The following is a 15,593-nucleotide window of genomic DNA, read 5'->3' on the forward strand; positions in this document are numbered from 1 at the left end:
ATGTGGTGTGAGGCCAAACCCCTGGTAGCTGAGAACCACACACGAGTTGCAGAGGTGGGTTCTGAGCTGTTTGCTGTTTGCAGCTCCATGCATTTGACATTTTTCCAGATCACTTAGGTATTCCATTCACTCATCACAAAAGAGCTTTGCCTCCAGCCACAGAGGTTTGCCCTGAACTGTGGGTAGGTGTGGATTTTGCCATCTGTGCTTCGAGTCTCTTTCGTATGTATGGTATAGATAAAATTATCCACAGTTTTTTCAATATGACTGATATGTTGGGTCTGAACCCAGAGGATTATTTTCATTCAACACTACCTAAATAGACAGTGCTCATTTAGCTGGGTTAACCAGTACAGCAGAGCCAACCCTCACATGAAAATTTAAATACAATAGAAATACTGAAAATTTCGGTGGTTTTATTTAATTCTGTGAACCAAGAGAGAATATGCCCTGGAACCATACAGATCAATATGCTTTCTTTTAGAATCAGAGGAAGAGAGGAGAGCCAGACCTAACTTTGCAGTGTGACAGTTGTAAAAGATGGCTTCTAATTCTTTCAAGCTTTGAGTGCAAAAGAAGGATACATCACAATCCCCATATGCCTAATTGTAATGCACATATATTCAGCATAACTTATGCAAGACTCCCCATGAACACATACCAGGGTAAATATTCCCAAGTGGTGTCATCTGAACATGAACAAGAGAGAAAAAAGGGTTACAATTACTTTGGAGGGAGAGGCTCTCTCTGTCTTAGGGTCTCATCACATTTTCTCATGTGATTTCTCAGGTAATTTCTGATGAGGAGCAATCAAATATCTTTCTTAAAGATTGCTTTAAGAAGCTAAATAAGAAATTCTTGGATTAAGCTCTTATAGTTGTGTTCTTCTGAATGTCGAAACAGGTGAAAACACCAGTTCTTCCTCCCCATAATTTAGGAACCTATTAAGAAGCAAATCCCCAGAGCAGGAATTCTTCATGGGGCAAATGGGTTCAGCATCCTGAAGGTACCAAATCCACAGCCACAGCTGAGGTGTGGAGATGAAAGTTAAGTTACAGGCACATAGCAAAGCATTTAGGTAATATCTAATTGCAAAATTACTCTTTTCTTATGGCAAAAAGCTTTCTCAGAAGCAGGTGGAGGTATGACAGAGATCTGCACCCGTGTCTGCCACACTGTAGATTTTAATTCCTGTAATTTCAGTATTACTGCTGATGTTTCAGACAACAGCTCCACCAATAGAAAAAAAGAAAGGCCATATCTGCATTCATTATGTATTATGTCATGGCATCACAGAGCACCACAAGTGTGTTTAAAATGATTAGTCCATGATATAATTTCATTTTCTTATTAGGTAATTAAGGAATGCATTAGCCAGAGTCTGAAATACATAATCAAAAAAACCCAAGGAAACAAACAAACAGGACCACAATACCAAAACAGTGAAAGAAATGTAAGAAATGTGTGTTTTCTGCTCTTGCCATAATCCAGAATGTTAATTATGAGTCAGGATTCCTATTTACTCTGGCACTGTGTTAAGAAAGATGTTGACAGACTGGTTCCTGGGAAACAGAATTTAACTTGATACCATCAACAAAATAATATATAGCAAACACCAGCTGCAACTGTCAAGAATCACTGTTTTAAATATGCTGTACAGAATTGGGTTTTGCAATAAAAAACCCAGTAGCCAAAAATCCCAGAATCAATGGATCCCACAGGCATAGGTAGCTCCTGGGTCCTTGTACTGCATTGTACAGAAAAGCAAGATCTTTCCAACCAACTGTACTGAAAAAACTCTGTTTTTTAAAGCTTTCCCACAAGGCTGTGTACATGTAGTTTGTTGGTGGTTCTGTTTTTCCAATCCTTTCTTTTTTGGTGGTATTTCTCACTTTCTCCTCAGACACAGTTCGTGCACTCCAACCAAGTCCTGCACTCCTGAATTTAACACAAGCTAAAAGCTGCCCCTGGCTGTATAGCCAGTGACTAGTTTAACACCTCATGAGACATTTTTCCAGTCTTTTATTAAAAAATTTCTTCTACAGCTATTTACTGAGTTTATTTGAGCACGTGAAAAACCACGAGATTTGAGATGGTTGCCAAACCAGTGTCAATAAAGATCTTCCTTCAACAGATTTATATTTGCTTCAGCAACCCAGTAAGCTACCAAGTTGCTAAGGGTTTATCAAAGGGCAGAATATTCAAGGCATTTGCAAACTGGTTATGGAGAGCAGCCAGGTGGACCACTGACATTACTCTGCACATCTTAAATGCCTCAGTCAATTTCGGTTGTAAATTTTCATCTTTAGTGGAGATTTCAGATGATTTCTCCAGTTATTTCAGCTCTTTCTTTTTTTCTTTCTTTAATTCCTTGATCATTGCTTTTTTTTTATGACTTGTTCAGCACCTTTACATTTCCTGCATGTTAATTTACAACCTAGCAGATCACACTGAGCAGATCAAGTACTCATGAACTATGCATGTACTCTGACTCTCTTCCCAGATATCTGCAGTCCTTCCCAACTCTTGCATTGCCTCAAGACCTACAATTCTTTCAAGGACTCTTCTAAAAAACATCAAATATTCATCCCACTCCCACATACTCTTTCATTAATGAGCCAGCTAGGCAGAGTCAAGCAGTGTCTCAGGGCCTACAACCTTTCAGTGGTTTAATTCCTGATCTTGCTGAATGTTTTAGCCTCAGCTTTTATTTCATGTGGGCACCAGTGACACATCCAGGAGCAGTCTGAGCAGCAGCAGGAAGGGTGACAGAGCTCTAGAAGTGGCAGTAAAGGACTCTGGAGCAAAAGGAGTTTTCTCATCAATCCTCCCAGTCAAAGCAGAAAGATTTGAGATGGCTGAATCTGGAGAATCAACAAATGGTTACAGGGCTGGTGCCACTGCCAAGGGCTCAGCCTCTTCTGAGCTGTGTGTTGTGGTTGACACCCTGAAGGGAAGGGATGGAGCAAAGGGATGAACTCTGAAAAAGAACCTTCTCATCTCACCCCAGAAAACAAGAGAAATCAAATGATCTAATAAAAATGAAATGCATTAAACAGAGTTAAGCTCAGCAGGACACATTTGCATGATGGTTTCAGCACTCCAGTTCCCCTGAAGTCAAATGGAAATGCACTGGTTTCTCTCAGCAGAACTTGGCACAGCAAGCACTTCTGTACTCTTGGGAGTGCCAGCCCATGGAATGCTGCAGCTCCAACTGCCATATGGCTACAGCTTAAGTAAGACTACGCATTTCTTTCACATCTTAGCATTTTATTCTCAGTATTTAATTCATAGCACATCATGAGTCAGGCTGTATTCTCTGTGCCTTTTCCTGGGGGTGTGTTTTTCAGTCTATCTTTATGTTCTCTCTCAATGACGTCCAAGAGCTAGGACTGAACCTAACACTGCCTTCCCATGAGAGGCTTTACAATGATTTTAACAGATTTTGGATCAATCTCTCGCTGTCAAGTTTGTGAAACAGAAAGTTTTATAAATTTGCAAAACACAATTAATTGGCAATTCCACTTGGCTTTTGCCAAGGAGATAAGGGTTTTTTCAGATATGTTAGGATACACAGACAAGTGTAATATTTAAATCAATAAAAGACAGACCTATAAATAAAGAACTAAACTGAAGCTACTCTGGCACACCTTATTCTGGAAAACAGACCCCTGCACTAAGGCAGAATATGGCCAGGCACACAAAAACAGGAATAACACACAGCACAGCCTAAGCACCCACACAAATTTGCACCACACCATCCAGAAGTCTGAGGGAGGAGGCCCACAGAAAACAGGGATTGTGGCAGACCAGGTGGAGTTAGAGGCAGATATGATGCAAAGATTATTCATAAGCTGAGCAAGCAGCCAGCAGGCATCATTGCAACATTTTCCCAGTGTCAGGGAGGAAAAATAATTACGTGCAGTGTTTCAAGCTAGAGATTGAGTAAACACAAGAGGAAATCAGAAATGTTCCACCCTCAAAAATCTGACACAGTAAGAGTTGCCTTAAGCAGCACAACCGTCTCACCATCTCTTTGCTGTCAGTACTGTGGTGCCTCTCCTGTCAGCTCTGGAAACAGGGATAACCAGGCTGACTATCCAGTGATTCATATTCCCAGCATATGGGAACATTCTTTCACTTGATACTGAACACATCATGAAACCCTAGCTGTCTTCAACTATTGGGCATGGCAAGTAATTCACTGACTTAATTCAGCTTCATTAAAGCAGAGGGATTATATGAAAGCAAATTAAAAATGAGCATAAAAAAACAGGAAAATATGTTTACTATTTTGCCTGTTCACTTTACTGGCTTACCATAGGGATATGTTAAGTCTTCTTTTGTACTGGGATTTATTTTCTCTTTTAAATACTTTACAAGGTTCACTTGAAAAAGCTCAACAGAAGATTTCAAAAATATGTTAATTGAATGTTGACAGGAATCTCTGTGAACACCCACAAAAGCAAGATACTAAGAAAATGTCTGTTAAAATCTCCAAATCTGTGCAGGAAGACTAATTTTAATCACATTTTTCTGAATTTATTTCTATGAATCAATGCCACATCAGTCCTTTATGGCCTTTTATTCCAAACTGTTCTGTATGGAGTCCTGCCAGAAAGGAACTCACAGCCCTGGCAAGCTGTTGCATGAGCCTGAGTTAAGGCATGTAAAAGTACTGCTTACTTTTCCTTAGTTTTTAGAAAAAGATTGTGAAGATGTGACTGAGACCCTTCAGTATGTTTTTTTCTGTTGGTTTTCTGTGGGTTTTTTTTATCCTATCAGTTATGCAACGTGCAGTTTCACCAAGCTACCCTTTATTAAAGGGACATCATTAGAGGTGTTTCAGCACAGAACCTACCTTATCCCCCTTTATTGTAAACCTGCAGTCCATTCCAGGGGACAGTTGAACTATTTTCCAGACAGATGGGATGCTGCCAGCAATGGCAGTATGCAGAAAAACCAAAAACAGGCAATTCTGCAATTCTCCACCTAGATGCCCAGAATTCGAGTAGGAATTTTAAATCTTTTTTATGCACTAGTTGGAAAAATTCTTGATTCAATCTTCACCTGATCTTCTCAGCTACCATATGAATGACCAATAGAAATGCTGCACAATGATGCAGAACACAATTCCCACTGTGATCAATACTGCACTGCATATGTAAAGACTTTTTTTCCCCCATAGAATATATACATCAAACATTAAATATGAAAAAATTGCAAAGTAAGCATAAAGAAGATATGAATCACTGCTATACTCTTACTTTTAAAAAAATTAAAGTGATTCATATTCAAACTTCTTGAGAGAAGTACAAATATAATACAAGCATCAATATCAATAAACATACTCTGGTAAGAATAATTCAGTAAGATGCAAAATGAAAGATTTACAAATCTATTACAGATACAGTTCACTTGATACAGGTTCTGCAAGGGAAAATAAATTGCAAAGGCCTAACCATTGCTATGTTGGCTAAAGAGAAACTGAAAATCCCAACCACAGGGAGGTTTGCCTAAGGAGAGGCGGCATGTTTGGGAGCCAGCAGTGAGCTGACAGGAGGAAAGAATACTTGCTGACATGAGAAAATGTTTTTGTCAAAGCTCTGGAATCTGCAGCCTCCCAGCTTGACACCAGAAGCTCTGCAGGCCCCTGCCCCAGGCAGAAGTAAGGAAGTGTACTCACATGTACTCCCTGTGTGCAGAGTGCACTGCGGCCGCGTTGCTGTAACGCCACAAAACTATCGCTGATGACAAAACATCCAGGGTGGCATCAAACTGCAAGAGAGACACAGTCAATTGTTCTGTGGGCCATTCAATGTGCCCTGCACTAAGAGCAATGCATTTACCATCCTGCTGCACAGGCACAAAGCAGCTTCAAAGAAATCACTTTAATGAAAGCACAATTTACGTTTATTGAATTGATTCTCACGTTTTCGCTGTGTATTATTGCACAGTGATACATTTCAGAGGTCAAAAAGTCAATCAAAGGATTAAAAAAATTTGAACTTTTAATCTATCACCTGTGAAGAAGTTAAGAAAAAAACAAACATCACAGTCTGCCACTGTAGCACCTCAAGAGTTAAAATACTAATATGATCCTAATGCAAAGACAAGTGCCTGTCAAGCATTCCTTTTTTCTGCAGTCACTAATTTCCTCCAATAGCTTTTGTTTCCAACCAAGAAAATACTAACTTTTTCTCCAAATTCCCACTCAGATTTCCTCCTATATAAATTTATTATTCTGTATCATCTGCAAAATTGCCATGTTTGTATTCCCAATTAATTTAATGCAGATGTGGTGTCAGGAACACTGAAAACCAGGCTTGTCCCACTGTGAGAACTTTCGCTCTCATGTCAAACTTCCTAAAGAGTCAATCTGACCTTCAAAATTGAAAGCTAAAGATAAATTATTTGATATGAGTCATTGCTTGTCGTTAGGAATTTTTTGCTCTGCCACTAATCCAGAAAGTCATGGCAAGGACTGGAGAGGAAAGCTGTCATCCCAAAGTCAAGAGCAGTCTTACCATCAGCTTCAAAGGGAACAGTTCAGAAGGGAACTTTGGAATTTGGTTCAAGTTCAACAACAAAACTGATTTTTAGTTGAGAGATTTTGTATAAGAAAACCCTATCTGTTGGATAACATCTATTAACAATAAGGTATAAGCATGGGGTTTAACTCCAGGATAGGAGTCAATGGGCAGAAACTGAAAAAGTATAATTAAGAGTATCTTTGCCACCCTTTCCAATGCTTGACTTTAACAATATGTTTTTTCATCCATTATTGACCTTGCACACCTTTCCATGAACTTACCATAAGAAAAAATGCAGTATTTCATGTTCAGAAAAAGCCCTTGGAAAAGAAAAAAAGAGTAGATAACATTTCAATTGTATCTCTACTTACAGCAAATCCAAAGGATGATGCACTGTATCTCATTACGGAGACAGCTGAAGGAAAGAAAATATTATTTAGAATCACTTTAAATTTTCTTTGCATTTTTTTCTTTTTCTGTTGTTCAAGAGCTACAAAACCAGTTTTAACACATGGATTTACCTTCATCCAATTCCCACTAGAACACTTAAAAATGTCTACAAAAGACCTTGTGCCAGAGGAAATGGTCAGAACGCTGAAGAGATTTCTTCCAAAACTGTAACTGGGGAGATTGAACAGCATTCAAAAAGTCTGCTCATGAAACAAGCTGTGTTTTAAATTTGAACAAAAACATTTTGAAACTACAATATCAAACTCTCAGAAAACTTCACATATCTCAAAGTGCTCCTTGCTCCAGCCAGGAGTTTCAGGCCACCTGAAGTGGATGACAGAAAACCACACAGGCCCATTGAGACTTCTTTGGCAAAAAGCCCCAGGGTAACTCACACAGCCCCAAGAAATGCTTCAGATCCCATCATTTCAGTGGCTTCCAACACAAAAATATCAGTAGGAAAAGTTTTGAGCAGCCCTGGTTTTGACCACATAGTACCTTCTAAAAAATAACCAAGACTGAAAATGTGCTAACACCTAGGAAAAAAACTACAATTTAAAAAATTTTACTCCTCACATCCTAATTTCATCACCTCAGTTTCCAATTCTAGGAAGGCCTGTGCCAGAACAAATACTTCAAGTAGGCAGGAAGAAGAGTCTCCTGGAGACAGGACTTCACCAAATGCAGCTCTCAGGGTCACAGCAACCCCAGCCAAGCTCTCAGGCACTGAGCGCTCCATCCTTCTTGCTGTGTTTTGTGAAGGGCCACCTGAACCTCTGCTCCCTGAATAAACTCACAGAACTCCAGCTCCAGTATTAAGAAGGCTTGAAATAAAGCCTAAAAGGATTGATTTGATTACTTTTGTATGAACTGGTATCAGCTAACTTAATAAGAACTTATTTTTGTAGGGAAAAAAGCCAAATAAACCAAAAAACCCAAACTCATCAATGACTTTGTCAATCTCAGGCTGACAAACATAATATATCATTCTCAGTGTTCATTAGAGCAGGTTGGCAGAACAGAGACACTATGATTTGACTGTTCTTTTCAGTAACAGCAAGCTGCAGTTCTGTGGCACTTATCTGGATAAACAGAAATTAAATTCTTGGGGAAAAAAAAACTTTTGTTATGGATCTAAGACTTAGGTGTGGTCATGAGCAAGCCAGATGTCACAAATATTTGGACTTTATCATCACATTTGGCCAAAACACAAAGAAAAGTCATCAAGGTTCCTCTCCAGACTCCAATTTTCTCCAAGATGAAGAGTATTGAAACAGTGTAGATTTACATTTCCCTCTCATTTTAAACCATAATTTCCCACATTTCATTCCCTAGGTAAAAAAAGAAGCTATATTTCTTGGTCAGACTTACCAGTGATCTGCAAATTTCAACACTTCACTGCATAATAATATATTGCCTATCAAATTTTCATTGTCTGCCTCCTTAGAGGCGTATAGTTTCAAAATCAGCAGAAGTTGCAAACAAAATTATGAAGATTCACAGGTACATAGCAACTTGCAATGTTCCTGTCATTGCTGCTTCCATAAGTTCAAAGCAACACATTTACTCCTATTTCTAGCTTACCCCTCTAGTGGAATTAACTCCTCAGTTTTTACTAAATTACCAGTTTCTTTCCCAACTCAGATCCAGACTTGAAACTAATTGTATGGTTCCTTTAAAAATGAATATGTAATTTCTCTGGTGATGAACTGCATACAGATAGCAGTTCCACACCTTAAGGATCCTTGAAGGGACATATTTGGTATATTTAAAGCACAGGGAATTCTGCATGAGAACTATTTTTATTTTATGTATTCTATCACAGCAGTAACACACAATCTGTTTGTCCTGAGCCATCTAAAACAGCAATGAAAAACAAGTATTAATTAACAGTGTCATAACTCTGCTCAAACCTTTTTGCTAATTAGTGAATATGACTAGTACTGGCATCCTACAACTCTAACTTTTAGTGGTAGAAGGCCATAACAAAGGTATTAAAGACCTTTTAAGCACTGGAAAGATGTATTTCTCTATTATTTATTTACACACTGGTTTTCTAATGGAATAAACAACACATTTCTTTTCCTTTCAGAGTCAAATAACAATGTTAAAGCAACTTCAGCCCTGACTTAAGCATATTAATACTTCTAGCTGGCAAGTACAGTCATAAAGCCCCCCAGTAAGTCATCCCAGCTTAAACAGGATGTCTGTCCATGAATCCAGGCTCTGTGGCAGTGCAAGCAGCTCTAATATTGGATTACAGGGTATCAGCCAACACAGGCTGCACCAGACCAGCCACATCCACTAAAAACAACTGGTTCCCCCTCCAGACACTGGAGCTGAAAGGACTCTTGTGCAGGTTATTTCTTAGCAGCCAAGCATCTGAGAGCCCTGGGCAGAGGAATACTTGTGGTCCTTATGCCTCCAGTGCTGCTGCTGGGCTCCAGGAGGGCACTGCAGGGATGGGCCACGGAGCTTCTGCTGGTCCCTCACCTTCCCTCTTCCCAAAGTGCATTTTCAGCTACTCCCAGATGGGAATAAAATCCCCCAGAGATTCCTAATCTCCATACTGAGCCACAACAACGGTGGGAAACAAGAAATGAGGAAAGAACAGAGCAGGAGCATAAAACCCCTGTGAGGCCACATTTAGCAGCTGCACTGCCATGACAGTGGGAGCCTGCTTTTAGCTGTTCTATTGGCTAAATTGGACAACGTTTTATTACCTCTACAATAAAGCAGATAATCCTAATGCATTTTCCTGACATTTGTAAACAGAACTTGCAAGCAGTCAGAAGCTAAAAATAGAGCCAGCACAGTAAGCAACAAATCTACCTCCGTCTCCACCTGCACAGCAATATCAATTTGTGAAGTCTGCTGGCCTGTAGGTCAGGTTTTGCTGGAATTCCTTCACCCCTTTCAAAGTGATTCCAAATACTTTTTTTTTTTTAATAGCCTATTTCCCACACTTTCTACAAAACAAGGGTTTTATTCATTTCATGTGCCTCAGAGAGAAATCATGTACCTAGGGCCTTAACTCTGCAGAGTAGTTCCAATTTAACTTTCCAGACATCTAGTCTGCCACCAGCCTTTGGCAGGTTTAATCCAGCACAAATTTGTTCCAGGGTGAGGACCCTGCAGTTACCCTGGGATTCTCATTTCCTCACCTGTGTTGGGAGGGCTCCCTGGCACCTTTTTGTACAAAGTTAGGAGATGAGAAATAGGAGAGAAAATTAACTCTGACTCCAGGTTTTTCAAAAAAAATATTTTGGGATGAGTCTGACTACAAATGAGAGATGGTACATAAAAACTGCTCCTCCATCTGTCATAAAAATCTCTTCTTACCTACTCAGAAAGGGAAAAATTATTTTTAGGCAGCTCCTCTAGATGGGACAATCACTCCATCATGTTTGCTTTGAAATTAGACTTTCTGAAAGACACGCTTGGATGTCAGCACATAAAATACCAAGGCTTCAAAAGCACATGACCTGCACTTGGCAGAAATCAGTCAGGCGATGTGAACACTGCTGAAAGTGGTGGGTTTATGTCTCTGTATATTACAATGCAGATCTTGCAGGTCATACAGTCACGAGCAAGAGGAACTGGAAGTTCTGCTGAATCAGAAGTGAGACTGAAATGCAGTCTGTTTTCATTGCCTAGTGTTGGTAAAACATCTAAAACTAATGTTACAACAAATATTTAAAAATAAATCCCTTCCAAACAGAGAAAAACAAGCAAGCAGTTGTTTTCTAAAAATCCCTCACAACAACTGAAGGCAAAGAACAGACATGTCTGATAATGTTAATACTTGTTAAAAATGCTACTGACCCAAATCAACAGGTGCCTCAGATGCCTTCTCCCTTCCCCAAAATTCTAGTAGAGCAAAATTTAAGTATGTTTATGCACATGCATTAAATTTCTGCAACCAGCATCTACAAATGGCTGCCACACATTCAGTGTCTCAGACACAAGTCTGCCAGATACCTTATCCTCATGGGTAGATCCAGAGCTATCCATCAGTGTCACCCTTCTAGATCCATTTTTCCATCCCAAAGTAATTGGCAAAAGTGTAAAAACTTTATCTGTACAAAGCCTTTGGCTCATTTTCTCAGTTTATATTGCAGCATTTAAAGGCCCTCGTTTCTGCTCAGTACCATTACACTGTGATATATCTACCAAGTGAAGCCTAAACTTCATGCACAACAAACCTGGATCTTCATCTCATTAGAATTCATGATCAATTGTAGAGAAGTCCCAAAGAGGGTTCATTTTTCCACCTGCCTGTAAGGTGCCACAGCAACGCCGTGGATGAACTGCAGGAGAGGCCTGGGAGATTTCAGTCCTTGGGGAAGTTCAGCTCTGGGAACTGAGTGAACAAGGCTCTAGAGCCAGACATCAACTCTTCAGCTCTACCACTGCCTGGGGCATCACTCTCAGACCAAGAAACCAGAAAAAATCCTCAAGGTATCCTGAAAAAAATCTTTGCAGATTCAGTAAGGCAAGAAATTTTGCTATTGGTAGTAGTAAAACCTTCCAGGAATAATTGTCTTTCCTTGTCTATTATGCAATTAATTATTTTGCTTTTTTGTTGGGCAATGGTCAAATCTTTAGCAGCTACAAACTTCCATAACTTCATTTTCTGCAGTGAGATACAACAGCATATATAAGTTGAATGTATTCCTCATTATTATTAGAGAAGAAGAAAGTTTCGGGACTTTGTTCAAAGGTTTTCCCTTGAGTTTAATCGAAACAGTTCTTTCCAGTTTGCTCACACGTTAGCAGATTTTTTAACATTATTTATTACTATTACTATTGCTGATTTCAGTATTTTCTATATTAAGTGGTTCATTTTTCAATGTTTCAATTGTAGAAGTTTTTAACACCTGTTTTTGTGGTTCTTGAAAAGAAATGCCAGTTCTCCCCTAACTCCCTTTGCTTACATGTTTTTTGTTTCCATTTGAAACTGATTGTCCATTATACCAAGGTGCTCAGCAATAGTAACAAAGAACCAAGAATGACAAAACAGTCCAGAACTAAACCTCACTTAGGCTGTAGATTCACTTCTGTTTGATTTGTTTCCACCTCCCCTTTTGCCACCAAAAGAGCAGCCAGACCTCCCCTGCCATGTCCCACAAATGGGCCAGACTGGGCAAACCCACAGGACTCCCAATCCTGAACTGTGAAATAATCCTACAGAAAACAAGGGATAACTTTCCAAATGATGAAAACATTACCCTTGTGGAGAACACAGTGACCCAGCTGCAATACACAGCAAACTGAGCATAGCAGTGATATAAAGAAGCCTGGTAGAAAGGCCCTGAATGACAGAGACACACAGACATTGACAGTAAATCTGTCCCTGATTTCAGAAAAAGAAAAAAAAAAATAATGTCTGGGATATCTTTTAACAGCTGCTGAAATATCTTCTATCTACAGCAAGCTTTCCCTGCCACCCTTCAGTGAGTAGAGCACTAATAAATGGTCAGCCAGCTATAGCAGAGCTGTCCATTTTCTGTGGCACTCTTTCCCAGCATTGCTAGAGATGAACACCAGGAACCATTTCTTTAGGGAAAGCTGTTTGTAAAGCCAGAAATCAAGCAACTCCCATCAGGCAGAGATGGCAGCAATTTCCAGAGCTGCTCAGGAGCAATATTCCAGCATGTGCAAGTGCTCTGCAGAGCACAGGAGAGAGCAGGATCCCTCCTGTCTGGCATCCCACTGCTTCACACACGCCTGTGCTTCCTCTCTCAGGTGCCAACCTTCTGTTTTCAAACAAGATCATCTCAAAAAAAAAGAGAACACAAATAAATCAGAGCAAAGGAGGACTTGGTTTTTTTGTTTCGTTTTGGCTTTCCAGGGGGCCGGAGCTAAAGGAGGGCCCATATGTTACAGCTCCAGTTGAGCTTTATCAGGATGCTAAATGCATATGTTGGCATTTCAGAATAGAAATAATGAAACTTTTAGGTCTATAAAAAAAAAAAAAAAAAAAAAAAAAAAAAAAAAAAAAAAAAAGGATAGATACGTGGTGCAAACTCTCTGCAACTGACTATACAGGTGCATACTTTCATCTGTTGTATTTCAAATGGGGTCACTTGAAATGCCCAAAATAACTCACTGCAATGACATTAAAGCACATTGTCTTTTAATGAAACCATGTATTATTGATGCCCCAACTCCAAATATAACAACTGAAATGGCCTAGAATGTTGCAAATGCTTGTAACTGAACATTTACCAGGGAGGATTTTGCAGCTTATGCCTACAATCCACAAGCTTTGTAATTTCAAACCTGGAGTGAGCTTCCAAAACCAAAGGAAGCTCTTTGACTGGGACAAGGAGTGGCACCTTGGCTAAAAAAGCCACAATTTACCACAAATGTTGGGTGATATCAGAAACACTCAACAGCTGTTTCTAAAGCCCTCTGGCCAAGATTTGTAACTTGCTGATTTCAGACAAGGGTTATATAGATTTAATGACTTGGGAGACTCTCCAAACACAAAATTTCTCCCAATTTTTGTTTCACTGACTGGAGGCAAAAGAAGCATTGAGGTTCTACTCAGCACAAAAGAAAATAACCTGGTTTTGGGAGTCTGACCAGTCGATTTAAAACAAAATTAACAGAATAAGCCGGGACACTGAGGTGAAGACACTTATCTGACCTAAAGGGTTTCTGGAATCTTCACAGGGATTCAGCCAACTTCATGTTTTATAAATGCATCTTCAAACCTGTAACAGCTAGGACACAGATTAAACATTTTTACCAATCACTGAAGGTTTTGAATTGTTAATCAAAGAGATGAAACACTGCCATTATTCTCAGGTTCTGGTAAGTTCCTGTCCTGTGGTCACATTAGAAAGATGAAGAGATCCTTTCAAAAAGATAATTAAAGACAGATATTGTACAAAAGCTCAGATGTATTAACATAGAATTTATATGCAAGGATTCAGAGTAACTGCAGCACAGCCAACAATAAATGTGTGAATATAATTGGCTGTGCTACTGACTGTGTATTGGGGTCTGTAAGAAAAAAATATTGTTAATAACTTTTATTTAGAAGCACAGCACACTTCCAAGAAAGAGCATAATCAGTGAGAACTGCATCCCCTGCCCCTGACAGGGTTATTTGTCTGTAAAGAAGCCTACTGGTTTCATTTTAAAAAGGTGCTCAATTTGAAGTCCGCCAGATTTAGACTAGAAAAAAATCTATCAGAAATGTCCAACTGCCAAAGCTCCAGATTCAGGGTATTTTTTATTTATTTTTGCCCTCTATTTTCATGCTACTATTTCAAACTGGACTGTGAGCAAGTTGGGGTGTTTTAGAAATCAAGAGCATTAAAACAAATCAGCGCTGCTGTTAAAAAAAAAATAAAAACAATTAAGAGCAGCAGCCAGACAGACACAAGCCAGTTTCAAATACCTGGAATCACACTGCAATCTAACCTCTGCTCCACATAAACTGGCTGAGAGAAGTGCAACAGGGAGGACGTAGATCAAGAGAGGATTTAGTTAGCTTTGCCTTATATCACATTCTAGAAGTATATCTATATTTCTAGAATAATTATAACTATCCTGCAGCTTCAATACACTTCTTAAATAAGAAAAAAAGACTCTATCTATGGTTTAAGTTTACTCCAGTACGACTCTTCCCAGCAGCCTTTAAATGTAGAGAAAACAAACACATTTTAGTCATGGTAAGCATTTAAAATCAGTCCACAAAGGCACTGGCTAAATTCTCACTTTTCCACATTAACTGTAAGAACTCTTTTTTAGTAGCTACAATCCATGACACAATATAGATGAATTTTCAACTTATGAACAAACAGAAATTTGTCAAACAGCAAGATTTCCACTGAAATTGCATGTAAATATACAATCTTTTTTTATCAAAGTTCTTTTATTTCCCCTAGAATTTCAGGAAAAATTTAAGCAGCTCATCATTTGAAGAAGTGCATTGCAAGAGTTTGTACTTACCATGAAAAGTTTGCCAAATTAATTAGAATCTATCCTATTTTATGGATTTTTACTTTTCCTTTCAGTGTGTGTGGGGAGGAAGTTACGGGTTTTGAGGTCATTACAGACATGTAACTATATTAACAATTACATAAAAATTAAAAAAAAGTCTTCCTATTTCAGAAGAAAGGAACCAGAATTGGATCAGGGACCAGAGGAGATATTTGAAGATCAGGGATTCAGAATAATTTAATAATCCAGAAGGACTGGACTCTGAAGAAGAGAGGGTGTAACTGTGTGAAAAGGCAGGCAGATCCAGGTGGGGCACAGTCCCTCACACCCTACTGCCAACCCTTCCACATTTCCTAGGATTCTGTCTCGAAAACAGGGTGCAAGTACTTCCACAGCCCAGGGGGTTACACACAGGGAAAATCCTTTTACCCTTTACTCCATCCTACAAAAAGATGGAGTAATTCTGCAAGGAGTGACAGCAGGCACCATCAATATCTTATCTATTTCAATAAAGCGTGTCCTGCTATGACCTGCCTTTTATATTCAACATTGTCAAAGCCTTCACTTTCTGAACTGCAAACTTTACCCAAGGAAAATTACCCCAATTAGAAACAATCTGGAGGAGCTTTATGGCATTCCCACAGCTCAACA

The 15,593-nt window shown here is 39.2% G+C and overlaps 1 protein-coding gene across 1 annotated transcript in view; it reads right to left on the bottom strand.

The window, feature by feature from the left end:
• TMEM163 (transmembrane protein 163) overlaps positions 1–15,593 on the bottom strand; it is an 87,515-nt gene that overhangs the window by 27,339 nt on the left and 44,583 nt on the right. Inside the window, exons 3-4 of the mRNA XM_053982923.1 lie at positions 6,905–6,948; positions 5,687–5,778 (exon numbers count right to left, since the gene is read on the bottom strand). Coding sequence (XP_053838898.1) covers positions 5,687–5,778; positions 6,905–6,948 — 136 coding nt within the window. The remainder of the gene's footprint in view (positions 1–5,686; positions 5,779–6,904; positions 6,949–15,593) is intronic.

This window comes from Vidua macroura, chromosome 7, assembly GCF_024509145.1.
Source record: "Vidua macroura isolate BioBank_ID:100142 chromosome 7, ASM2450914v1, whole genome shotgun sequence".
Lineage (NCBI taxonomy): Eukaryota > Metazoa > Chordata > Aves > Passeriformes > Viduidae > Vidua > Vidua macroura.